Source organism: Prorops nasuta, unplaced genomic scaffold (genome assembly GCF_024137725.1).
Source record: "Prorops nasuta isolate Cenicafe-Biocafe unplaced genomic scaffold, Cenicafe_Pnas_1.2 PNAS00008, whole genome shotgun sequence".
Classification (NCBI taxonomy): Eukaryota; Metazoa; Arthropoda; class Insecta; order Hymenoptera; family Bethylidae; genus Prorops; species Prorops nasuta.
In genome coordinates this window covers 4,529,893-4,557,866 of record NW_027116805.1, presented here as the reverse complement: position 1 = coordinate 4,557,866, position 27,974 = coordinate 4,529,893, and the positions used below count along the sequence as shown (strand labels likewise).

The 27,974-nt window shown below is 29.1% G+C and overlaps 2 protein-coding genes across 7 annotated transcripts; one reads left to right on the top strand and one right to left on the bottom strand.

The window, feature by feature from the left end:
- The first annotated feature begins 19 nt into the window (after nucleotides 1-19).
- LOC136775843 (UNC93-like protein MFSD11) lies at nucleotides 20-7,739 on the top strand. Its single transcript, XM_066730955.1, has 3 exons — nucleotides 20-340; nucleotides 4,860-5,684; nucleotides 5,760-7,739. Exons 1-3 carry the CDS (start codon nucleotides 248-250, stop codon nucleotides 6,228-6,230), a joined length of 1,389 nt encoding a protein of 462 aa, XP_066587052.1. The 5' UTR covers nucleotides 20-247; the 3' UTR covers nucleotides 6,231-7,739.
- Nucleotides 7,486-27,974, bottom strand: Rim2 (replication in mitochondria 2). 6 transcript variants are annotated; one of them, XM_066730963.1, is made up of 8 exons: nucleotides 27,531-27,974; nucleotides 24,216-24,404; nucleotides 23,849-24,123; nucleotides 14,812-14,930; nucleotides 11,121-11,346; nucleotides 10,036-10,253; nucleotides 9,842-9,913; nucleotides 7,486-9,774 (listed from the first exon to the last, which is right to left on the bottom strand). In XM_066730963.1, exons 1-7 carry the CDS (start codon nucleotides 27,569-27,571, stop codon nucleotides 9,890-9,892), a joined length of 1,092 nt encoding a protein of 363 aa, XP_066587060.1. In that variant the 5' UTR covers nucleotides 27,572-27,974; the 3' UTR covers nucleotides 7,486-9,774; nucleotides 9,842-9,889. The 6 variants fall into 6 exon arrangements, 5 of the variants coding, with proteins under 5 accessions (XP_066587060.1, XP_066587062.1, XP_066587059.1 ...); XM_066730965.1 differs by having other exon boundaries at nucleotides 10,045-10,253; XR_010822998.1 differs by having other exon boundaries at nucleotides 9,842-10,253; nucleotides 27,531-27,973.

Sequence of the window (27,974 nt, the reverse complement as noted above, 5' to 3'; positions counted from 1 at the left end):
AGAGGAGAAACACCAAGCAGGTCGTGTCGTACTACGATTGCAGCTATGCTTAACGTATTCAGCAACGGAGTTGTCAATCGGAAACCAAGAGAGTTTCACTACTGTACATACGGTACTGTACTCATGCCGCGAACAGATGGTCGTGGAAAACACTTGTTTGTCAACGACTTTTGCCACCCACATTCCAACTATCAATCAAATCCACCCACCTAAGTCAGTAGGAAAAGTCTAATAACTCTCTGCCAAGATGACAATTGACAGGAATTTTCTAAATGTTCTAATACTCAGTTTTGGATTTATGCTGGTTTTCACTGCCTTTCAAACAATAGGCAACATCGAGGTAAGAGACGATTTGTTACTTAATACCACACTTTCTTTTCCAATGATTTTCCTCCTATTATTTTTGTATAATTTTGTTTCTGTTTACGTTTTACAGCAGAATATGCTTTTATAAAGTTTCATGTACAGCAATTAATTTATAGATTTCCTTACAAACAAAATATCCTATTTAATTAAAAATATAGATTGTACAATCTTTTTGTGTTGATCTTTAGTAGTGGACCTGTCATTTTTCAGAATTGTTAGTGTATACGTATAACATATATTCACTCTTTCTGTTCAAATATTACTTTACCACATTACAATTTCAAGACCAGTAAAATAACAATAAAAAAAGAGCGTAATGTTATTAACAAATACTAGCTTGTTTTTTAAATTTTCAAAATAACTCTAGTTCATAATTGTTTTACATTCCATTTCAACTACATTATGACATTCTTTTATTAACCGAATGGATGCTCGTTAAAAAATTCTAAACTTGCGAGCTCCATCTAGATAACGAGACGTTTTCTACTTGAAATTAAATTAAGTGACATTGTAAGCGGAGGAACATAGAAAAAGGCGTTAAAAATGTAGTTATTGAGTGAGACTATAAAATAAATATTAAAAATTGTATAAGTTATCCTGGTTAAGGATTCAAAGTCAAAGAAAAAATTGCCTCTATGAAATTCAATGTACAAGGTTGCAGTAATTACTGTTTTCATCATTCGCGCGTAAGAGTACAACTATGACGAGCCGTGGAAGTAAAATCGTCATTGATAACAATTATTTAAATCTTAAATGTTGCAAAATTTTATTTAGAGGATTAACTTTCTCATTTAAATTTGAAATGAGTGACATTTTTAGAAATTCTGTTTCTTCGAATAGTTCGTATATTACTCAAAGTTAATGTTTTTATAGCCACTAAAATCTTAACTTTACTAGTTGACATTTTAAAAGAAATTATGAAATTTAACGCGTACACCTAACTCTGCAAATTTATTCTCCTTATTCTTATTTAATTATTAAAATCGCTGGTTTGCCACGTTTAATTAATTCGTTCATCTTATTTGCTTTACTGTACAAATTCAATATTGAAATTCAGGAAAATTCCAATCTGTACTATTATTTACATTTGATACGGGTTAGCTTTACGAAGTGTTATATTATCTAGAAATTGCAACGTTAATATACGGAATTTTTTATCGGAACTGCAAAAATGTCAGGTAGTAGCTGTCACATTGTCAATGTTTTATTTTTAAAAAACTTGACAATGTGCCTCTATACAATAATATATAAGGTTGTTTAAAATCACACACAATTGTTTCGACTCTTAAAAATAACACTATTTTTGCAGCAGACTGTACTCAAGTGTTAAATGGTCTTTTATAACACGCTGCAAATGCGGAAGTGTGTAAAAAAGATTATTGTATTATAGATAGATGGAAAAATTGTGTTTCGTTTTGCTTTATTTCAAAGTCGAGAATTATTCTTATATTTAAAATTTGTTATTGCTGAAGAAGAAAGAGTTTAAACAACTCTTCATAAATTGTATTTTAAACAATATTAATGTCTATATCAAATTATTTAGTAAATCTCTTTAAATTATTAAAAGCAATCATTGTGTTACTCAATCTATTACTTAACATTATTATAATCACTGAAGGTCATTTCAATTAATCTATATACAAATATTAATTTTAATCGATTTAATTATTTATCTCATTAAAAAAAATATAACATTTGAATTCACTGATATAATTCTAGAAAGATAATAATTAATTAATTAAATTTTTTTCTTTTTGTATATCGATTTTGTTGATCCCCCTTTAACGATTTAAAGATAATTAAAAATAAAAGTAACCACTGATATTCAATATCCCTAATGATTTACAATCAAAAGGAATTAAAGAGATGTTTTCCTAGATAATAAATGATTTAACGATAATTATCTCCAATAACCCCATTTGTGATATTGCAAGTAGAAAAACATAAAGTTTCTGATTTGATAAAGGGAAGTTTTAATACGATCAGACACATTATCTATATAAATTCCTCTCGTTTTGCTAAATATTTGAAAAAATAATTGAAATTAGGGTAATAAAATATCGCATTGGATGAATCTTGTTTTGCAGAATAAGTTCCGATATTTAGGTCAGCTAATATATATATACATATGTATATGTGTATATATATGTAACTATTTGGTAAACAATTTCTGATAATATTTTCTGATTCTTATCTATTATCAATTGAGAGCAAGTTCCATACTGCATTATTAATAAATTCATATTATTTAGGAGACGTACATTGTTCAAGCAAGCAGATAAAATAGAAATTTCATTTCTTTACAATATTTGTTTCACTAATTAATATTTAGTTTAATAAATATTTTACTAGCGGAAGAGCCTTATTTGTTATAGAATTTGTTGACAACTTTTGGAGCACTCACAAATAATGCATAACTTTATATCTTAAAAAAATAGGTCAAGTTCATAATTGAATAATATTCATGATTGAATATACGTGCGGTGTATCGTGAGATCACCATTGCTGATAATATTTCCGGTCTTATTATATTAAGCTATAAAATAATGTGTAAAACGTTTTGATTTACCTTGACTTCATCGTGCAATGGCTATAAATATTAATTAAATAGAAGTTATGATAATATAATTTCTTAATATACATAATTATGTCTTTCAAGTTATTTATAAAGATTTTATCTTTATAAATAACTACTACTAGCTACCATGTTATAATAAAATTAAGGGCTTTCGTTGTTTGCAAAAATTTCTTGAATCTTGATTAGATGAGAAATGTGAAAGGAGATAGAAGAAATTTTTGGCGATAAAATATTACTGATGTACAAAACATAAACAGAACAACGTCGTATCTGCAGAAAAACATAAAGCTCAGAAAATCAAAATTTCAGTTATTATTAACAATTGTTATATAAATTACTTGTAAACATGTCCTGTATATTCAAGAACATACAGATAGAGAGCAAGCCTCAATAATATTTTAGAAAACGTTAATAATCATTTAAAAGTCGTTTTGATTCCGCGTTTACTGCAGATACAGCATTCTTCCATTGTACGGCGGAGTAATACATTATTTCCGGTTTTGTTATATTCAATTGTAAAATAATTATAGTTGATAGCTTTTTGACATACTTAGACTTGATTGAGCAATGGCTAACAATATTAGTTAATTAGAAATTATGAGAGTAAAACTGAAAGATTTAAAAGTGACAATTCTTAAATAATTACTTATGATCATTCTATTCAATTAATGCTAATTATATTAATCAAGGACTTTGATCGTGTGCAAAACTTTCTTGAATATCAATTAAATGAAAAATTTAAGAAGATTGAAGAATTTTGTATCCGTAAAATATGCCATAAGGTTCTGTAGAGTAACGATAAAAATGAAAAGAATATGATTAGATAGCGTCGCGTTGTTCTTCTGCTTATATTTTGAGTAGAGATTGTCTGCTTTCGACTCGTGAAAGTCAAATAAAGGAAGCAAACTAGAATGTATATGTATATAAAATACATATAAACAACTAGTTTTGCCGTCCAGTTTGACTGGATTGACGCATATGTATATTGATACGTATGTACACACGCACAAAGTGTACACGAAAGTACACACTGCAAAACCATGTTTACTTTCATAGCTATTCGTGCCTCGAAGTCTACAATAAATTTTTCATTTTTTTGTGAAAGAAAATCATGACATTTTAACTATTATATTTGCTGCTTTTTAATACCTCTGTTATCTTTGAGAAAAACAGAAAAGTATAGTTACATAAATATTTAAACAATTGCAGCAAAAATCTACTGTGTTTATTAAAAGTTATTTATTTTATACTCGGAAAAATCCTAAATTTTAAAATTTTTATTGGAGTGGCCTGAAGCATTTCTTTTCTTTGATTCTCAAGTAATGTAATTAATTTAGATGGGCTAATCAGAAATTAAATATCTGGACTAAGGTTGCTGCAAAAGCTCAACGTCATGTAGCCAATATTGAATTATCCGACAGCTATAATGGAAATAAAATACCCAAAAATTATTGAGATAAGATGATTTACATAAATATTATTTCTCGGGTTATCAAAAAACGAAGACCTACAAATCCCCCGATAGACGCGTGAAATTCGAACTTTTAATATATCACTTTTATATCTCTTAATTGAAATTTTATTTCTTTAATAAGAACAATTTAATGTAATGTAATTATATTAATAAGTTTCATAAGAGCATTTGTGAATATTTAATTAAGTAATAAATAAGTTTACTGCTTCTCTGTTTATGCAGAAAGCTATATCTTTTTCAGTAGCTGTATTTCAATGTTTTAATAATAATTTTGGTGTATTTAGCTTATGATTATAGTTTTTGCTAAATTTGTTGAACTGCTAATTTTATTTAGTTTAAATAGATGTAACATTAGATAGTATCTAGTATAAGTAAAAGTAACAAATTATTACTTAATATAAGTATTTTACATTTTTTAAAGAAGCATGTTTTTTTTTACAGAAAACTGTGTTAAAGAGCATTAATGACGATGACCCAAGTTTTACAGGAGATGGCTATATCAGTTTAGCAATAATATATGCAGTGTTTGCAACATGCAACTGGTTGGCACCATCGTATATTTCAGTGACTGGTCCCAGAATAGCAATTTTGACTGGCTGTGTTTGCTATGCTCTTTTCATTGGTTCCTTTCTCTGGCCAAAGACAGAATTACTTTATGTAGTTTCTGGAATAAATGGTGTTGGTGCTGCTTTAATTTGGACAGGTCAAGGTCAATATCTAACTGAGAACAGTGATTCAGATACAATGTCCAGGAACGCAGGAGTTTTTTGGGCAATTTTCCAGTCTTCAATGTTCATCGGCAACCTTTTTGTTTATTTTATGTTTGCTGGATCTGAAAAAATTGCTGCTTCAACAAGAAATACTGTTTTCTTGGTATTGACAAGTTTGGCAGTTACTGGAACAGTCTTACTGGCTACTTTACAAAAATCACCTACACGATTAAGTTTAGGGGAGGCTGAGGGAGTATCTAGTGCTGATAAAGAGCTTCAGATTCCTGAACCTGAGCGAAAGAAGCCTTTGGTTGCTGCTTGGCATGCAATGAGAGATGCTATGAGTCTTTTTATCACATCCAAAATGATACTGTTGGCTATTACATTCATTTATACTGGGCTATTTCTTACTTTCTTCTCTGGTGTTTATTCAAATTGCATTGGATTCACGAGCGGTATGGGAGAAAATAGAAAAAGTCTAATTCCTTTGTCTGGAATTTTAATTGGTACTGGAGAAGTTGTTGGCGGTGCTCTTTTTGGAATTTTAGCGTCAAAGGTATGTAGAAAGTGTAATTACTATATTTTAATTTAATCTAGTAAGCATCTTTCATTGTTTTTAATTCATTTTCAGTTATCATATGGATTTGGAGGATGGCCTGTTGTCGTAACAGGATTTGGTGTACATCTTTTTGCTTTTATTTCAATCTATCTTAATTTACCGAACGATGCTCCGTTTCAAGATACAAGTGCTATAGGCTTTATTCATCCTTCCCCTATTTTAGCAATGATAGGAAGTATAGCATTGGGATTCGGAGATGCTTGCTTTAATACCCAGGTCTATTCACTTCTTGGAACTCTTTTTTCGAAAGAAAGCACTTCCGCTTTTGCCTTGTTTAAATTTTGTCAGTCGGTTGCAGCGGCTATTAGTTTCTCATACAGTACACGCTTAGGACTTCACTATCAACTTTTGATATTGTTGATTTCAATGTCTCTTGGCACTGCTACTTTTTGTTATGTTGAATATAATACAAGAAAATCCAGAGCTGATGATCAGCCAGACACTGATCCAGCATTGGTTGAGACCTCCAGTGTAGAAGATTAAAAACTTCATGAAAAGTGATTAAAACTATTTAGCAAAAACGTTGGACCACAGTGAATATTATCAGAGACCAATTATGATAAATTGTAAATGCAACGGAGTTCTAACAAATCGATTTTTTCTTACAATTATTTTAATCGCAATTGGACTAACAAATAGCGCTAACTCCCAACCAGAATTGTTGTTCCCGCATTTATTATCTAGCTCTAATGAAGTTTTTAGGTATTTTAAATATGCGTACATGTATGTAAGCCATTAAGGATGTTATATACTAAATCAGAATTTACACAAAAATTAAAAGAAGAGTATAAGTTGGTTGTTCGGTGTTATCTAATAGAAAAACGAGTTCAAGTATAAATTTATTACATAGCATTTTTCACAGCTGGACTTTTTGAAATCTATTATATCATTTTTATTAATTTTAACTGTATATAGAATTAAATTATCACTAAAATCACATAATTATTAAATCAATTTTAGCTTAATAGCAACTGATACGTGATTATCGTTTGATCATGTTATATATAAAAATAATAAATCTATTAAAATAGAATAATCGCATAAGTTAATTAATAAGATGGTAAGGGATAAAAATGAAACTAGAGACAAATAGAATCATGACTAAAAATAAAAGTTGTTATAATTTAGTGACATACAAATGCAATTGTTAGAGTTATTAATAAAGCGTAATAGCTTTATTTAGAATGCCAAACTTGTTGTAAATAGTGTTAAAAGTACATACTTTTTACAAAGATTTAATTTATGTTGAAAGCTGTAAAATATATATAGAGCTCGAATTTATATTCTTAAGCCCAGATTGTACAATGTAGTCGTTTATATAATGAAAGAAATTATGAAAATTATTCTTAATTTCTATTAAGATAAGTTCCTCAATAAATGATAATTTTTTACTAATGAAGTAAGTTGACAATTGTCAGACATTTATTTTGAGAATTGTACACCTTTTAGCACCTTAGCTCCTGTGGTTTATTATGATATAAAAATAAGCATTAGACGCACTTTAAAGGATTAAATAAGCAACTTAATAATTATAAACATTGTAAAGACAATATTTTTACATAATTCCTTGTTGATTCTAATTTATTCTTAAGATGTATACAAATTTTTTCGATAAAATATTAATATCGTATCACTGAGTTCAGTAGGTCAATAGTTTAATATAAGGGGAATAAAACTAAATACTCCGTCAAGTGCTTAACATAGTTTAATATTTTAGGTAAAATTACAACAAATCATCTTCAACTACATAGCTGGTATTTATTGGTAATATATAATTAAAGATGTTGATTTTATTATTTCTTTGTTTTTCATGGCAGATTTGCTTTTCTATTACTACAATCAATTTAATATGTTCTAATTATATTTATATTAATGTAAACAATGGTATTTGTGGCTTGCTTTCAAAATAATCACAGTTTTTATATATTGCAACAAACGCGTTTGATTATCTAATCAATACCTCATTTTCGTACATTACAAACTTACAAGAGCGCAAGAAAATATCTTCTGCATATGTCATAGCTATTTAGATTCATACTTGTTTATAATTACATTTTACTAAGTAGCTGCTAATTGTATTATAAACATTTCATTCTATACATTGTCGTGAGTTTTTCTTAAATAATAGATGATAAAGTTTCCATTTTTCAATCGTTATTATTCGATGTAAAAATGTTAATTTACAAAAGTACTTTCAAATTAATTTGTTTGCACACCAACAGTCCAAATAACTATTTGTTTATCAAATTTGGAAAATATATAAGTACAATAAAATTAATTCAGTCTTCTGTGATTAATAAGTTATGTTAGTAACACGAAGAGCATTACTAACAAAATTACGTATTTTCTGTTAATAGTACAATCTTTGTAAGTTGGCAACCTATGTTATATTTAAAACTATTTTTTATTACAATCTTTAATATTTTTTCACTATAGCGATTAATAACAGTTTTGTGTTTAGAAAAACATAACGTTTATACTTTGGTATTCGTATTTCTTTGCAGCTTACTGCAAGATAATGACATATTACACTATAGGAAAATATAAAGCATCAATGACGGTGTTACTAATTACAGAATAGTCGCATAGGTACCACAGTAGTTTTCTTTTAAAATGCTAAGAACTATTAATAACAAATAATCTAAAATCACAGTTTTTTTTATTTTCATACAACAAATTTACAAGCCTTTGTAGATAAAATTTATGGTTCTGGATACTGTAGCAAGATTATTTATAATCTATCATTTTTTACTGTAATTTCAGATTTCTAGAATTTAATAAATTTCAAGAACAGTATAGCTTTTTTAATGTACAAAAATATATATAACAAGAAAATTGTTCAGCATTATAACTCCACGTACCTTTTGTACAATTATAGTTTATTATTTTCATTAAGTGCATTTGTAGTATGAAAGAAAATAATACACCCTTATTAACACAAATTTTAAAAAATTCTTGTTGTGTGAATTAATATTTATATTAAATTCTAGTTGAATCGTCTGTTTGTATTCAAAGCATAGGTATTAGCAAATAAAAAAGAAAACAATTAATTAATACTACTACTTTGAAAATTATTTATATAATAGAGCTATTATACAATGCATATATTTAGAATATGAATGACTGTAAACCTATCTATAGATTTTTATCTTAATATATGTACACAAAATCGCATAACTCCTTTTTAAAAAACGTCAGTAGAATAGGTTTAAAAAGTAATTTATCATTATCTACATTTTAATATCACTAATGCTGTTTATGGCTAATGTCCTGATATAATAAAACAGGTTTTACAATTGAAAGCAAATATACGAATTTATATATTACTCGTATTAAAAGATTTGTTATGAATATACCCTGGCTTTCAGAATAAATTCACATTCTAAATCGCCAAGTAACATGTTATGAATAATCAATTACAATAGAGCTCTTTTAAAAATAATAATTTTCTTTTTGTTTGTGAAACCAGTAAAAATTGTGATTTTTTTTAAATATAAAATTTAATAATTGATGTTAATAAGCAATAACTATTTTAGAATATTATACAAAATCAAAATATCTTTATAGTATTACAGCTCTCTCTCTCTCTCTCTCTCTCTCTCTGCTTACATTATAATAAAATATTAATTGATACTTCTTGACAAGATAATGAAAAATTAGAACTTTATAAAATATTTTACAAAAGATAATACAATAATAGCTGCAATATACAGTTATATCCTCATGACTACTTTCAAAGGACATGTATTTTTATCGAATATTCTTGTAGTAAGAGAATACGCAGCGCTTCTCGATTATTCTCACTGATATTTGCTTAATTCTCAAAACTTTGTGAAGATTGAATATGACATTGATCCAAACCTGGGTCCAAATTTCAATCAATGTTAATTTATTTTAGGCTGATAATAATTTAGTAGCTTTAAACCTGTCGTTTTATGCCCAGTGAAGAAGTCCAGCATTAAACTTCTCATTTGTAGTAAACTCCTTGCAAACTACAAAAGCCCATGAGACCAATGTTCAAGATAACCTGAAAGGAGTAAGGACTACTTTTTGCTACATTTTCAGAGCACACAGCTTTTTCAACGTCGAGATACCTGGTGCTACTTCCCAAGAAGACAATGTTGAAATATTTCCAGTGTAGGTCAGTCTGGCTCCTTTGGTTTACCCTTTACGAGAACAAGACTGATCAGTGACAGTAAGTCATGGCCCATTATTCAGGGGCCGTAAGCAAATCCTAGGCCAGCTCTCTTTTGGCTTTGGCTTCTGCATAGTATTGAGAGTGGCTCACTGTGCTAACCGTTGATGGATGGAACTGTCTTGTTAAGATGTAGACCACTGCTTCGTAGGTAGCCATCATGATTGCTGTGTTCGGTATCTGTCTGACTAGTTGCGTACCTAGTCCACGGTACATTCCTTTTAGGCCCTCTTCTGAATAAACAGTATATAAAGTTTGAACAAAAGTCCTATACTTTGTGCCTTCTTCCCTTAATCGTGTTCTTGCAACCTCTGCAATAATTAATAAATCATTTTAATTTAATATTATTAATGTACAAGTTCATAATATATATACTTGATTATTATTTATAATAAGTATTAGTAATAAAAGTAAATATGCCATTTAATATCTAAAATTATTATTTTTTTAGTATACTAAGATTTAAAATAAATTAATGAATTTGAAATGGCTCAAAGAATATTCACCATTATTAACTATGATTTATAAGATGCAGCTATATCCTAAAAGAATACATTTTTGTCATAAAATTAAATAAACAAAAGGTTTAAAAAGAAGAACCTCATTGAGAAATAAACAAGGGGGGCAATTTGAATGTGAACAACAATTCAAGACCTTTGTTTGTCAATAGACACCGGCACACCTTTAAAGAGCTAAAAGAAAAAGAGAAAAGAAAGAAAGACTGGAAAGGGTAGACGAGAGAGTGAGGAGTGCTCAAAGTGGTAATGCGTAATTACACGTCCGTTGGCTGGCAAGCGAGAACCGAGACAGCTCGTGCTATCTTTAGACCGACTGAGAGAATTTTGCTTGTTTTCGTTCTCGGAACGTGTTCTGAACGATATCGGTCGCTGCACAGATATGATTTATAAAGTTAATTTATACTTTTATCATAAAATATAGACTTTTTTAATTATCAAAAACTCTTCAGCTGATTTGGCATCGTGTGGTAACGATAATCGTTATTAACATTTACCTTTTAAATATTCATATGCTAGTATCTATTATAAATAACACTCTGTATAAAACATAATCAATTTATATTCTTAAAAATATCAGGTTTTATTAACAAAATTGTCTGACCTAGTCAAACGATGCAAGTAGATTTATATTTAGTGAAAAATTCAAAATGCTATGTTTACCATGTGGATAGGCACAGCAGGAAGCGACAGTTTTCGAAAAAGCACCTGCCGCCATAAATTCCAAAAAGTCTCGGGATGTTTTTGAGTTATCTTCAGCTTCCTCATTCATTCGAGGTCTTCGAGTTGTCAACCAAGTCTTTAAAGCCTCGTAAATGACGAAGTGTATCACAGTTTCACTTATCCCTACGTATGAGGCTACGATACCTTTGTAGAATCCCAGGATACCCTGCAAAACGATCCATTTGTTAATAAAAATCAAATGTATATATATATATATATATATATATAAATGTGTATTTTTATTCTTAGACTTATATATTTGTATCATGTTTATATTACAATCCATTCATTCATGAAAACTTCATTTTAACTCGGAAGATAAACACAACACAATTTATCATTGTTTGTAATTAAATAATACGTTCATAAAAAACACTATAGATCATATTTATTTCTTTAAACAGGCCAAGTATTGTTATGTTAAACCCTGCATTTTTGGATAATGTGAATTTTATACAAAATACAATATAACGAAAATTTCTATGTGGCATCTCTAAGAAAATAAAATAAGCAAAAAAAAAAGAAACAGAATTCATTTATTTTTACGAATATGCTGAGACTGTATAGTTCTTATATAATACTGATGAATAGTCATGATGACCTTGAAAAAAAGTATTGACTATAGAACTTTAATAACCTTGTAAGGTCTTCTTTCCCTGTGTTCATTCATAAAAGTATCTTGGTAGTTAGCGATGAAAATATCAATCGTTACATCGGGCCTGTGTCTGTGGTCATGGTATGTGTAATGGAGAACGCAGTTGATGCTTATAAAGTACGACTAAAGCTCCAGTTCAAGGTCACCGGAGCCTACAAATAGATATATTACTCATTGCCACCTCCTCGATAAAACTCGATAAAATTTACACTATGTATTCGTTCTTGCTTCATATTTTTCGAACCTTCATAATCTCACCACTTTCATTTATTTCTCTTACAGTATGAATTATGATTATAGATAGAATATATATAGTTTAAAAGAAATGTAATACATAAATACAGATTCTATATGTATTAGTTTATTTAAGTCCTAATTTAATTTTTTATATTTATCCAAAAATCGGTTTTCATTCACTCTCTTTTCTCATCTCTTAATATTTTTTAAAGTAAATTTTATATTCAAACATCTAAAAAGCTAATAAAATTTACATCGATTAAAGATAATTTCTAATAATATCAAAATGTAATATCTTTAGTATAAATAGCTCTCTTTCTTTAAATGTTAATCGATCATCCAACACTCTTATTTTCATCTACAAACACTTTTAAAATTATATTTTTAATACTGCTTATAAGTTTTCTCAAGATTGATAAAAACAAAACCAGAGTGATAAGCTTTATCCTCGACTTTATCTTGTAATTAGTAGCAATATCAGAATAGAGTTAAGATATCATTTTAATATCAATAGTTATAAAATCAATTTTGAGGAGGGTCAGCATTTGTTCTAAAATTCTGACAAAAATTTTTAATATTTAACATCAAAGTATCTTATAAAATAATATTTAAGTATAAATTCAATTGATCACTCCGCTGGAAGTTTTACAAAAATTTATCCTTTATATATAAATAAATTAAATATACATCTTTATCAAATAAAGATAATGACAGAGATTAATTATTTCGAGTCAGGTTTTTATGCAAAGTGATAATTCTTATTGGATAAATTAAGTCATGAGATGAGCTGTCTTATGAGATATCAGTCTTTTTATCAGTAACGTAAGCTTTAAAGTCCAGTATCCATTTAATGGGGGGTCTTTTCAACAGTTAATCTATTTTAGTCAACAGTTGAATTTCTCTTATCGCTATTTGAATTAATCTCAGCTGCAAAATTCTTTTATCAGCCACATTTTAGGTGTACATTAATTTCGAGTGATAAGTTATATAGTCGAGGGAAATAAAGCATTGAAAATAAAAGATTTCTAGAAGCATTAAAAGCAAGAGTAATTAAAATTAACTTGTACATTTTTTGAAGTATAAGATAACAATATTTTGGAACCTTTTATAACGTCTGACAGAATCGCAATCAATGAAAATAAAATCTTGTTTTTACAGCATCATATTCTCTGCACTGCCAAATACTGTGACCGTTAATACAGCCAAACAGAACAGGATGCAGACGTTTTGTGATTAAGTAGACAGTTGTACCTCTCTTAATTTATTAACGCTCCACGATCATTGAAACCAGTAACGGTATTACAAGTTCAGCTATAAAACTGAAGATCTGAGTTTGATTCGAAGTTTATCAAGCCTCATAAAAATATAAAAATTGGTTAAAATTTAGAATATATAAAACTTTTACAAAGTTTATATTTAATTATTTCAAACTCAATTTACTTTAGAATAGACAAGTTTTATATTTGTTTAAAACTTTCCATTGTTTATAGTATCGTTAGCTGGCAAAGGAAAATTGGCTGATGCTAATTGATTGACATAACATGATTCACGCGTGTTAATACAATTGCACATATATTGTGCAATTTTTATTGAACATAAACAAAACCAAGGTACTAATTATAGTTAACAGGAAAAGATACAGTATACATTTTTTATAAGTCAAGATAATTTTTAAGTAATAAGATTTATTCGTACACAATTATGTAGCAACAAGATTTAAAGGTTAATTAATTAAAGATTCAAAAGTTTAATCAGCGCCCTACAACTTTCAAGTTCAAAACAATAACATAAATATTATTTGTTTTGCAAAGTTGGAGGGATGAACGTTAAGCATCTTGTTTGTCAGTGTTTTAATATATTGTAAAAGATTCAGAAAATTTGGCAGTGCCAAGCAAAGTTTAGCAACTATTTTAAACGCAATTTACTATTTGTAGATCATCCTGATCGTTTTAGAATTGGCCGTCTTCTTTGCTTCTCATATACTTTAATCCAAAATCTATTTGTTTACAGTTTACACACTACCTTATTAAAAAAGAGTCAATTACTTTGAAAGTCTTACTTTACACTAATATATATTAAACTTTGTAATCTATATTCAGATTTTATCAACTTAATATTTTTTACTATTACGTGTATACTTTGCTAATGATATTGCTAGCCTTGTTTGTTCGACTATTTATTAACTACGTTAATTGCTACATTTATTATAAAAATTACAAAATATAGCATGTATAAAAAGAAAGAATTTTAAATTTTAAGTTTCTTAAAATAAAGATCTAATTGCTTTCAGCTATCTTGTATTTTGCAAAATGTTTTATAGAGGTTTGACAAAATGATGTGACGTAATAGAAGTGGTGACCTAGCAAAACTAACGAGAACAATCGATAAGTGAAGGTATATGGTAAAAGAATAAAGGAAAACAATGAATGATATAGTAATAAGTAGCAAATATAGACGTATGAATGGAAAAGTACAAACATATTTGAGATATAGCTAACAAATGATCAAAAGAAAAATTAATAAATGAGAAAACAGAAAATAGAGAAGATTAAAGAAAAGGCAAAAGAGAACTTTTAAAACAGCAAAACTGACTTGCACTGTTTAAAAAATATTACAGTAACTTAAGAAGACTTCCTAATAATAGAGAGATTAAATTTCTGTTTTCATTTGGAAAAGCTATTAAAAATGAATGTAGCAATTTCTAATAATTTAAAAAGGAACTGAATAGTCACGTCTTACCGATTGCTGATATATCCTTCGTATGCACTCTAATGCGCTTATTCTGTTGACTCGGTGGTCCAGCTGAAGTCTCGTTTTCACGAACCAAATAGGATTTGTTGCTGTGCACGCCACGAAACCTGCAAAATGAGTCCACTTTGTAAGTCTAATGGAGTCTTTTAGCCTAGACTTGTAGAATTTCTTACTACAAATTAATACTTTGTATTCATAACAATATCATTATTATTATATTAATATTAAGCTATATATCATAATTTTTTTATTATTATTATGAAACATAAACAATGATCTATATTAGTTTTAGAAAAAATTATATTTATAATGATAAATTCAGGGTGACTGAATTCAAATAGTTAAAAATTCATTTATATAATTTAGCTAACCTAAAAATGCAGGGAATACACTATATCTCAGTTTAGAAGAGACGTGAATACATGTAAGATTCTTAAGTGTTTATTTACCACAATTCCCAACTATACTATTATTATATAAGGAAAACTGTATTTGCTTAATATATAACCGAACAACGTGTAATTTCTGGCAGAACTAATCGAAGGTTACAAGATAAGTTCGCCAAATTCCGAATGCCTTTAACAGCTTATTATTAGAAACGAATATTAAACTATCGCAATGAATTTTTTTTTTCTGTTCACTTATTGTTCAACAAGACTCTATCTTTAAAAGAAATGTTTCTAATGCATAAAAGATGTAAGTTAAAATTTATTTAAAATTGAAAAATCTATTTGTATAATCTTAAGGTAATTAAGATATCACAATCTTGCAATTAAAATATTTGCAATAATTGAGAAGAAGGAACGAGATAAATACAAGTGGAATAACTTAAATTTAACTTGTAAGGGTCATGCATTCCTTGAAGATCTCGAGAACACAGACGTCACACGTACTGCAATAAATCCTACCAATTTTATAGCTATGAATAAATAGATGGCAAATAAACGTTATGGTAGTGAGTAAAAGTAGAATCGATTTAAATCTTGGTATTTTTATCTATCGAAGAATTATTGGACTTTAAGAAAATCTAAATTGAATTTACGAGTAGGCAAATAAAGAATATTATATTAAAACAGAGTTGAATGTCGTTAATTTTGTTGCAAGAATGAATGTTTTGAAAAAAAAAATAGTTTTTCGTGTGGAGAATGGTCAATGTAAAAGCAGATGCATGCGTAATGCATCGAGGGAGTTATGGAGGGAATAGAAATGTGCTGCTCGCCAATTGAGCGCTTTCTGGCCTCAAGTTTATTCACCCCTGTACTTATCAACAAAGCTTTCTAATGAATAGAAAACCTACTTAACACCGGTTTCAGAGAGGAATACCTTGCACAAGTGTGAATAACAAACTGGTTACACCTAACCTAACGTGGAAAGTATTTGTAGTAAAAAAAGGAAATATTTAATTTCCTATTTGTCCGTGTTTGTTTACTTTTCAAAAAACTTTTCTACTGAATAGAATTTTTTTAGCAATGATCGATAAATTAATACGTAATTTAGTAGATCAGTTCTTAAATGTTTTTTTAAATATAGAAGCCTTTTAAGAATTTGCTCGTTTTAGGTTGTATTTTCACACTTTCTGCACTTAAGGTGTATTTGTCTTTCTTTTTTCTTGACATAAAAATTATAGAAAGCGTAGAAGCAACAACCTACAACAAACAAACCTATATTGTCTTCATTTTCAGTAGGTTGACATCTTAAAAAAGTACAGCTTAAACTACACTGTAAACTCAATAGGTTTATTTTAACAAAAAGCTTGTAGTCATTTTGTACACATTACGAGATGTATTGTTTCTATTACACATTTATGTAATTATTACACGTTATTCTTCGGAGTTTTATTCCTTTAGCTGAACACAATTTGCAACGTGTTATAATTACACAATTTTATAATGGAAACAACGCATCTCATAATTTGTACAAAGTGACTACAAGTTTTTGTGTTGGAACACAACTCTTCAATTTGTAGTATGACAGATCCAATATTTTCCTGATTTAATGCTGTTTAATAGTCTTAAATTTATGAATACGTAAACATTAAAATTGGTCCTTAAAAATCGAAAGCCCAAGCTTTAAAGCTCTCGCTACGTCAGACTACGTTGCTTACGTGATGCAGTGCGTATGTAGGTTTGACCCACTTTCTGCAAGAAATGCCAGGCCAATGCACCATCTGTGCACTTTACTGGCCGCTTGCATCTTTTATGTAACTACTTTATTTTTCTCACCGTCATTTTCTCCCCTATCATCACTCTACAACACTCCACGCAATTTTTCACGTGTGTAGCTACCGTTTTATTATCTCTATTAATTAATAACGATCCAACATAAAAATACACTTGACAAAACTCCATAAAACAGTGTAGGAGTTTACATCAAATTGAACGAAAAACGATTAAAAATTTTTTTGATATATTATGTTTACATGTAAATAAACGATACATTAATAAAATGTAGTATTTTGGTTATTACTTTCAGCTTTCGAGCTTTGTTTATAAATAGAAACTTAAAGCTTTCGTTAATCGTTGCAGTAGTTTGAAGAATGAAATTTGCAACGTACTCATGTACTAACTGGTTGATATTCATGGTATAAATAAACGCATAATGTTTCAATTGAGCTTATCGTCTCCATTAACCTTCTAAGGACGAGTCTGAACGGTATAGTGGATAACATTAAATTTATTGTCACGGTGTTTCTTTGTTATGCATGCTAAAAACGTATTCATTTTGGGTAAAATTAACGCATGTTTTTAGTGGAAAACTTCTAATCCTCGAGAGATTAATGTTTGTTTAAGCTTGTCAGGTACACTTTTGCTAATGAATATAAGCCAGCTATTTTTCAAACAACCTTGACCTTGCTTGTATTAACGAATTCATAAAATTGCTTTGTCCATTGTTCAATGATAAACTGTAAAATTTTATATACAATTCTTTGCATCAGTATTGTTGCAACTTTTAAATTTACTTTAAATTCAATGCAAACTTACACTTTGTATTTTACACATTTCAATGAAAAAATCAGTGTTTTCGATTAACGTGGCTTTGTACAATAAACGTATTATTTTTATAAAAAATGAAGTAAGATTATTTTGTGTAGAGTGATTAATAGATTTTATTTCAACCCAAGAAAGAAAATATTATGGCGTGAATTCTCACTTTAAATCCTAGTTTTATTATTCTTATCTATCATTTTTATCTCGTGCACTATTAATAAATCTTTTGTATATCTGATAACGGTCCATCACGAACCTGTAATTCTGCAATAAGTGCACAAACAACTTCGTTTGGCCAGCCAATCGCCAGTTAAAGAGAAAATATAAAAAATTTGTTATAAAACAATGTCAAATGTTTCCAATATCAAATCGAACAGTCTCAAGAAAAATCTATTCTTTCATAAAAAATTTTCAAATAAATTTCTTGCGTGACTATCCAATATTTTTATATCGCTGATTTTTATTCATTTTGTTTTTACGATTATTACAAGTGACACGATCCTCTTAAATTTCTACCTAGATAAGGCACGAATGATAAATGGTAATAAACTTACAGGTTCTAGTTATATTATCCCAAGGATTTATACAATCAAGCATTCTTTAAAATTCCTATCTGGAAAATTACGCAATTCTCAGTATGTAATTACTCCGCACATTGTAAATAGTAGATACAGGGTGTTTCGTTAATTCGTGTCTATACGAAAACCGTAGATAGAGGAGGGAACACTGATGAGAAATCTTGTACAAAAATATAAATCTAATTAAAAAGTTGTTAAGAACCAAAAACAATTGTATGACTAATAAGAAAATGAAAACTGTTAGGAAATTACTTTATCCAAACTTAGTAAGTCTTTAACGAAACAGCCGGTAGGCTTAAAATTTTATGCAAGTTTTCTGCTAAGGTTGTGTTATCTTCTTCCTGCAGTTTTTAGTATGCAATACATATTTAGTGTCCTCCTCTAGCAGAAACTAGACGAACATCGAAGTATCGTTGCCTCATATCGTCAACAAATGATTCTGATTACTTTGCAGTAAGATTGTAATCAGAAGCTGTCTTATACAGCATACGAAGCATGACAGATTAACGCAGGTTAAGAACTGTTTACTTATTATGCAAAATTCTGTTAAGAGAATTATGCGTTATGCAACCCCACGTGTTCAGCAGGACAACAACAATAACACTGCAACTATTCGTATTCAAATCACACATATTGATATTCAACCATTCTTATCGAGCAACACAGTGAATTCCTTAGAGTATTTATAATTAATTGGACAAAAATATACATTCCTCTTACAGTGTTTTACAAAATCTTATACAGCATCTTGATTAAATTTTATTTTATCAAATCCAAGCACGAATTATCCAAAATAATGATTATTTATCGTACAACGTATTACGAGTTTTTTTTTTCACTTAAAAATAAAAGCAGATGATTGAATAATTTCAATGACTGTACAATTTACGTTTTTAAACTCTATAACTGAGAAAATACGCAGGAATAAAACAAAGTTATTAGTTTATGTAAATCCAAATGAACAGGCAAACTACTTGAGTTAATACCTCAAGTTTAGTAATTAATACAGAATAATTTACAGGTATTGCAGGAATTTTTAAAGAAAATTTGGTAAAAATTGAATTTAATTGTAAAAATTGAAACTTAACGTGTTAACAATTGGAAAGATTAAGTACGAAAGCTAAGTGACGGATAAAACTTAATGGAACGAAAAGGAAGTTATTGGATTATGCAGATTTAGTGGAATAGCCTCAACGGAGAAACAACCAAGTTGTGAATATAACAGTTGAGTTGGCTGTGTGGAGTCTATTTTTAGAAAACTGGTATGTAATTTAATGTCCGGTCTCCTGATCGATGTTTACAGGCTGGCTGGGCAACAATAATAATGTTGTGGTCAATGGGCAGCCCCTCCAAGCATCTTGTACGTAATACTATGCCAAACCGAGACAGACGAAAGAGGTGAGATCGTATTTAATATTTTGAAACGATTTTGATCAATTTTCTTTGCTTCTTATTAAACTTCATCTTAAAATTTTTTAAATTGAATAAAAAAATACAACAGTTGTTAATTCTAAAAATAAACAGGCTTCTTTTAATCTCCACACAAAACATAACACTGTATTTTCTTGATAAAGCTACAGACATGTATAATATACTAGATCAAAAGGCTCTTCCTCTTTAGATAATAGATCTGTTTTTCTTGCGATTCTTTTGCACAGAAAATGGAGTAAAATGATGATCAAAGTGTTTTAAATAGGGTAATTCTATTTCTAATCTCTCGAGCAGAATACACGTAAATCAGTTGAGTACTTGTATTGTTTTTCAGTTAAATGCAAATTAAACTACAATTTCAACGCTTTTCGTCCGCTATTCTATTCTATTTTTATAGTAAACAATTTAAAATAAATAACAGACAAAGGTTCATAAAATTGCATTTTGTTCGCAGGTGGCTGATAAACTACACTTATTGTAATATTTGGAGTTTATAAATGAAGTAAACATTGGTGTAACACGACGACTGACTATGCAATATTTCACATATAGTGCAATATTTTTTAATCTTACGCCTATGTGAATCGTTTAAATTCTTCGCAGTAGTATTATATGTACAGTTACTACGTTTCTATGTGTAATACATTTAAACTCGAGCTTGATGGTCTAGTATATTATAGACTTCTATTGACAGATCTCTTTGATAGGCTTTTTTTAATAATAATATCGCAACGAACGAAAAATAACATTCTGGATTAACTAGTTTTACTTATCGAGATCTTGATATCAACATTAATTATCAGAAAAGTAGGATGATTTTAACTCGACTCATTGAAAGCTGATCTTTCATCATGATTAATAGAGAAACTATGAATTTTTGAGTAATAATATTTGCTTAAATTTTTCCAACTTCACCTATAATTGGTTAATTAAGTTAATTATATTAGAAGATATTCAGGAATACTCCTAAAACGCTGGACAGATTTATTTCTATTTTGTTTTTATATTTTATATATATTCGACCTAAAAATATCGTAAAAAAATATTTAATCAGATATTGTCTAGGATAAGATTTCGATAGGATATTTTTAGTGGATAGAGTATTAGTAAACTCGTAAAGATTAAAGCTTAAATTCCAGCACTGATCTACCTTAACACGAACTCCTATAATAATCGAATTCTTGTACTTAACTGTATAAACGAATAAAATTTACCTAGAAGATCTTCGTGACTCTACATAAGAATCATCAATTTTAGAATTCCTAGACCAGTTGACCTTGAAATTAATTAAATCTCCTTATTTGTAATCTTACTAATTCACACGAGGCCGTTACTTCTCAAATGTTAAATCTATTTGCTCGCAAATTCCAATCTCGAAAATCAACAGTTAAATTCCTAAGCAGTTAATGCATTTTTTTCAAATTTAATTTCTCGCTCTATTTTAAACCTAAACATCGAAATAACAAGCACAATAGCTTTCAACATATCAACAAAAACCCTTAATTTTTTATGTTCTTTTTAACTATCCACAAGAATTAATTATAAATATAAATTAATCAAGATAAAATAAATAAAAGCATTTAAAAACTAACTCAAAAGTTTCTGTCTAGTTTAAAATAAGAATTGACTGATGAAATTGAGAACTTCTTGAAAAAAAGGAACTTTGGACGCTTATTAAAATTTTGTTCAACAGGCCAAAAGGATAAATGGATCCCCTGCGAAATGATCTGTGAGTGCAGAAGGCTAAGCGAGGGTGAAAGTTTAATTATCTGCTTAGAACTGGATGAGCTATCAGACTTGAGAACAACGCCTCCTTGTTAAATACGATCGTACAAAAGTGTCAGAGTATTAAAAAAAAGCTGACGTAGATCAGCTAATTCCTTGCCCTGTAATATGATCTATTTGTCACCAGAAGCTTTTTCAATTCATTATAATGCAATAATATATTGTTACGAGCATTACTTTATCCTTGACAGTAACCATAAAAAAAATTAGCAAAATACTTAAAAAATAATCCAAATACAATAAACAATCTTATATAGTAATTTTACACAAATTATTGAATATTATTTATAACTATTTGCTACTTTTCTACAGTTGCAATAACAAACTATGCAAACTCACAAATTTATTAATATCGCAATGCAAGAAGTTGATACATAATTAGGACTATTATTAATAGTGTTAAAACGACGTCTCAACCGAGTTAGAAAAAATTTGACTCTGACTGTACAATGTCAGGACTTTTAAAACTCGTAGTAAGCGAGAAATTCACATGAGAGGGTACAATAATGTTAAATGCGTAAAACAGCTGGGGGTTATCGAAATTAGCAAAAGATCATATAGTGCGCCACAATTCTTAACTGGATATTTGCAGTAGTGAAGAGAGTTCACATCTATCTTAGGGAGGCCAGATAAGCTGAATGACGCGCGTAATGACCCCACAAAATTATTATCGTCTATTCAGATTTTTTTCTCTTTTTTTTTTTTTTATAAATAACGTAATGAAGTTTGCTTCATTCGCATTAGCTACACGATAACATTCCTAAATTGTAGAACGATGAATAGTAGAATGCTAAAAGTATTACGTGCGCCACGCTTATTTAACTTTTATTACAACTATCATTGACCGAAGAGCAATTGCAAAATACTTCCGTTGCCTGGAAACATATGCACTCAAATTTAATTAAAATTGATCGATTATTGAGCGATGGTCGCTCAAAAATATCTCACTTGTGGTTAAAATAAAAAATTATAGTCCAATTTCTATGAATTTTGAATGATATGTTTGACTTTATATCCTTTGCAACAATTATTGTATAGATAAATAGATTTTTTATTTTAATCCAAAAACAATACAAAATTTTTCAATGCAATATAAAACTTCAATTTTATTGAAATTGATGATAATATTGGTATTTGTTCAAAATTGCATACAAAGGCTTAGTGTTCTTTTTATTGAAAAATTAAGAATTTCGAGAAATTATGGAATTAAAGTGACGATGGTAAAACGCGTGTGATTTTTGTAAAAAAAAAAAAGAAAAAAAGAATTAAAATGGCTTTGTTGACAAGAGTTCGATGTATGACCTATACAGTGATCAGAATCGTGGAGGTTACTGAGCACGTGATGCATACATGTGGGCTTCTTCCACCAGTTAGCTTGGCTAATCCATAATAGAATAGTATCACGTGATATTTCAATTGTTTCGTTTACATTTTTTACAATTTCACTCGTAAATCATGTAAATTAACATAAGTCTTTTATACCCGGCTTTCTTAAAATCGATTTTTAAACAAATAGTTGAACTACTTCCGATACGTCAATGAAAAGTGAATTTCGAGATACAAATCGTACAAAGCTTAGGAATAAAAATAAAATAAAAATGATGCAAATTAACATATAGTTTCGGTACATTTGGTCTGATTTTAAAATCGATTTATAAACAAATGGTCGCTTCACCGACTCGTTAACAAAATGACGTAAATTAATATGTCTTTTGTTCATCGATGGAGAGTCAATGTAACGAAACGTAAAGTATGTTGTAGATAAAAATAAAAATCATAGAAATCAATACAAACCTGATATACTTGATGATTTTAACGTTAAATTCCCATAGAAATCATTTCTACTGCTTTTTAATTTCTTTTATAACAAAATTATATTAACAATGATAAGATATCTTTATAAACAAAATTAAAGAGTAGTTAAAACAACGTCTACTGGCAATCTAGTGTTAAATTTGATTCATGCACAACTAACAAAGTAAATCTTGTAATATAAAGCATAAAAGTGTTGAGAATGAAAATTAAAAAATCACACAAAAATAAACAATAACATGGTATCCTTGATAGTTTTAAAATGGATTTATAAAGAAATGACAGACTGATATTTAAAAAGAAACAAATGTAAAATGGGAATAGAAATAAATAATACAAATCAATAGGAATCTGATAGACCTGGTGACTTTGCGATAAACGATGTGTCGATGAAACATAAAGGGTTGAGGATAAAATAAAAATAGTACGTACCAGCGCAGGAAGCAGAGCAGACGTGGACAACGGGGCTGTCCGGAGGTAGTACGGAGTTAAAGAAGATTTTACTTTGGGAATAGGTGCAAAAGTAAATTGCCCTTGAGGGTGCAACACCGACTAGATTGGGCCAGAGGCCTTTAAAAAGTGCTCTGGGACCCTCGTTCTCCACTATATACCTCAGACACTGTAATAAACCTGGTGTCCTGTGGAGGTGTGAGTTGCTACCTGGCGAGGAAGATGCGCCAAAGTGGGATAGGGCTATTGAACAATACCTGAGAAACAAATATTTTTTTAATTAATCAAGCAGTTTCAACAAAAATTATCCAATTGGATCAAATTTACATTTTTCAGAAGCTTCCTATACCTGGGATATCCACCAGTGCAAAGTCTCCGTCTTTGGTCGGACGTGGGAAAACTTTTGCAGGTAACATGACCGGATGTTAATTCTTTATTATTCATGGGAGGAGGGTAGAAACCCGACGACGATGACTGTAAACGCGTTTTCACCACTTCCAAGGGACAGGTTACGATAGCACCAACGGTACCGGCCACTCTATAAAAGAAAATATAACACACTTTAATATTACACTTTAGTGCACATGTATTATCGATATTTCTTAATTATTTCAAATAAAATCATTGTAAAGAGAAATTCCTCTCTGTAGATTTGATCCTCCTGAAAAGAAAAATTATAAATAAAAAATTAACATTTCCAACTTTTGTCCTGTTTAACAAAAATACGATAAAACAACTGGTATCAAAATTATACGTGATAATGAAATTACACGTGATTATTTCAGTCTGCCTGATTGCCTTGCCAGTCGGTCAACCAATGATAATTTATATTTGTTTATTATTCAAATTAATAATCGATCACTTATAACAGTTTATAAAACACGATATTATTTAGCGTGAATTTTTAATTTAACAATTTTTCATATCATATTCATTCGATATCTAAGTAATTTTAATTAATCTAATTTTAACCTTAATCACTGTTCTATAAAAAAATAAACAATGCGTATTATAATTACCAAGATGATTATTGTTCAATAAAATTCAATAATTGTTTAATTAATCGATTGTAATCATCCTTTATACTTGAGTGATCTATTAATAGATCACGAATAGTATAGTTTATAAAAATAACATAACTGCGCATCATTTGATATCATCAATTATTCATAAAATATTGATTGGACATTTAAGTAATTTTATTAAAACTATTGTTAACTTGAATTATCGGTCTGTAAAAATAAACGATCGTTGGTATTTACCAAAATGATTGTAGCTCAATAAATTTCAAGCATTGTTTACTTAATTGATTATAATCATCGTTTCTATTCGAGTGATCCGTAAATAGAACACGCTAGGACACGAAAGTGTCATCTGAAACTCTATACGTTATTTTTGCGTTTTATTTCAACATATTACAATATAAATTCCTCAGTAATTCGCGATGAATCACTGTCAATAACTTAAAAAAAATTCATTCAAAGTTTTATCAGAAACTAAAACAGTAAGGAAATTTCAAACGTGAGCATTTTTAACATTAAAATTTATATTCTTTTGTATTATTATCTCGCACCGTTTCCAATTAACATTACAATAAGCTCTATGAATATTACATTCTTTATAAATATTATTCTAGAAACGTTTGTGTTTTACACACATTTTGCATACACAAGTATTGCAATAATTCTCATTGTTTATATTAGTAAAAACGAATCGAGTATTCCAAATGTGAAAATATAAAGACACGACCATAAACACATCTGAAGTAAGCATAAAGTACACAGGAGAAAAGATTTCAGAGGATGAAACGGAAGAAATCAAAACAAGGAGTGAGAAAAATTTCTACTTTTTACGTATTTGTGCCTACGTGACAAAAGTAACGTAGACCACTACTATTTTCAAAACTATACGTTCTAACGTTAAAAATAATAAAATAATTATAGTTAACAATAATATTAGAAGTCTTTGAATATGGTATACATTGTATCAATTAATTTTTATTTATACCATATATATGCTATTTAAAAATAATAATATAAGTATACACATATATTCAAACAATTTATTGGCGCCATAAACCATACTGCGTATACATCATACTATAGCGTTCAAGTACAGTTGAAAGGTAGTAATTACTGCCGAGATTGTTGTTTACACTGTGCCGACATTAAAAATAGCAAAGTTACGAAAACAAATCAAATTACGTATTGTCTAATGACAAAAATTATAACATTGAATTTTTTTTACAATCAACAAGAAGAAAAAACAAATCAAACATTTCTTTTACATAGTTTTTTCATTCTTACAATAGGTTACTTATTTGAAGATTTAGATAATTGATGATACGAAAAATAAACAGAGTATTTGTAATATTTAATGACAATTTGTAAATCTGCAAGTTTTAAGATTAGAAAAAAGAATATTGAAATGTTTATTGTTGTTTTTATTCCAACAATAAGTTAGTTTACTCACGCGGCAATTTACTTTAATAGAACGATAAGAGAAATTAAGCGAGGTTCAAAAAATGATACGTAAAACATGCACACACTGGTAATATTTGAGGTTGATTTCTAAATTATCACATCTTTTTAGCGTCAATTTGATAGTTTCAAACTAATGTTACGTAAGACTGGCGTTCCTTTACATTTGCGTGCACTTTCCCGGCATAAACAGAACGGTCGCTGCACTCCTTATTTTTATTTTGACCAATTGATTCACATGTTTTGTTCACGTGCTATTAACGAACACATCATAGTCGGTTGAGTATTTGTTTGTTTTTTCTTAAAAAGTCTCAAATATTTTCTTATTATATTTGAAAAGTATGCAACTTATTATTGGGACAATTGTGCTATTCAGTTACGTTATTATTTCTAGAAGAAGTGATAAAATAAAATTATTCATTTTACTTAGATGAAGGAGGGGGGTGTAGTTTGAATTAACATGATTACGTGAATATCGCACATGCCATTGGCTTTTATTTGATAAAATTTAACGAGAAAAGTGAACCGTTCATGTTTATAGTTAAATTAAATAAAGTAAAGATTTGGATAGCTAAAATGGATTGAGAATCTTTGACAAAGTTACACTAAAAAAAATCCATTTCAGAGTATATCGAATAAACACAAAATAATTAGCCTAAATATTATTTGCACAATATTAATAAAATTTGAAGACTTTAGAAATCCATAAAACCCTCTCATTTCTTAACCGATTATATCACATAAGGTTACAATCTGCAAGTCGATATGTAATATAGAAGTACGAGATATAGGTTATAATTGGGGAAAGAAATCGGAAAATGAATACTACATGTATTATGTTTCTAGCTAAGAGAGAAAAAAAGTATAAACATTGGCTTGACTTCGCTATATTTATCATCGCATAAACGGCATCAACTCAACTGCGCATAGAGTATACATTAACAAAATATCGAATGACGCGTGTTCGACACTGATTATTATTGCAAAATGAAATAAAAATTTGCTTGATGGAGAATCATCCGCTCAAGAAATTTTCAATTTGCTTAATTGATAAAATCTTAAAGGAATTTCGTGACGGGGAGTTCGTAATTTATTTTGGTTAGGGCGTTAAAAGAATGATAAGAGACTAGAAAGATAACTAAATAAAGTAAGAAAAATTGTAGAAAAAGAAAAAAGGAACCAACCCTCCGGCAACGAGATGTATCACTGTGTCGCGATGCGACATTATCAAACGTTAAAACTGATGTGAAGAGATCACAACTGATGGCGAAAATTAAGGATCCACTGGATAAATTGAACAAATCACCACACTGATTCCTCGATACTTATTTAACCCTTTGATAAGGTGTCTTTGCTCTTATCTCCGCATTTATAAAACACCGACACGCGTTATAATAGGACAGAGTATATTACTAGAAACTAGGAACACTCACTACCACCTACTACCTTCCCAAAACAACTGAAGTGTACTGAAGTTGACTGAATCACTGAAGTGCACTGAGACTGAAGTGACTGAACCAGAGAGTAGGAATAGAGACAGGAAAACGGAGTAGTCAGTAGACTGACCACGACCACAGATTGCCACAGAACTGACGGCAGAGCGTAGCCGTATATAATCACAGATCACT

Coding starts and splice junctions, on each gene's coding strand:
- LOC136775843 (XM_066730955.1), top strand. CDS start 248: ATGACAATTGACAGGAATTTTCTAAATGTTCTAATACTCAGTTTTGGA. Junction 341..4,859: donor AAACAATAGGCAACATCGAG/GTAAGAGACGAT, acceptor TTTTTTTTACAG/AAAACTGTGTTAAAGAGCAT. Junction 5,685..5,759: donor TTGGAATTTTAGCGTCAAAG/GTATGTAGAAAG, acceptor ATTCATTTTCAG/TTATCATATGGATTTGGAGG.
- Rim2 (XM_066730961.1), bottom strand. CDS start 27,571: ATGTCGCATCGCGACACAGTGATACATCTCGTTGCCGGAGG. Junction 24,405..27,530: donor ATACATCTCGTTGCCGGAGG/GTTGGTTCCTTT, acceptor TTTCTTTTATAG/AGTGGCCGGTACCGTTGGTG. Junction 14,931..23,848: donor CTGCTCTGCTTCCTGCGCTG/GTACGTACTATT, acceptor CTCATTTTGCAG/GTTTCGTGGCGTGCACAGCA.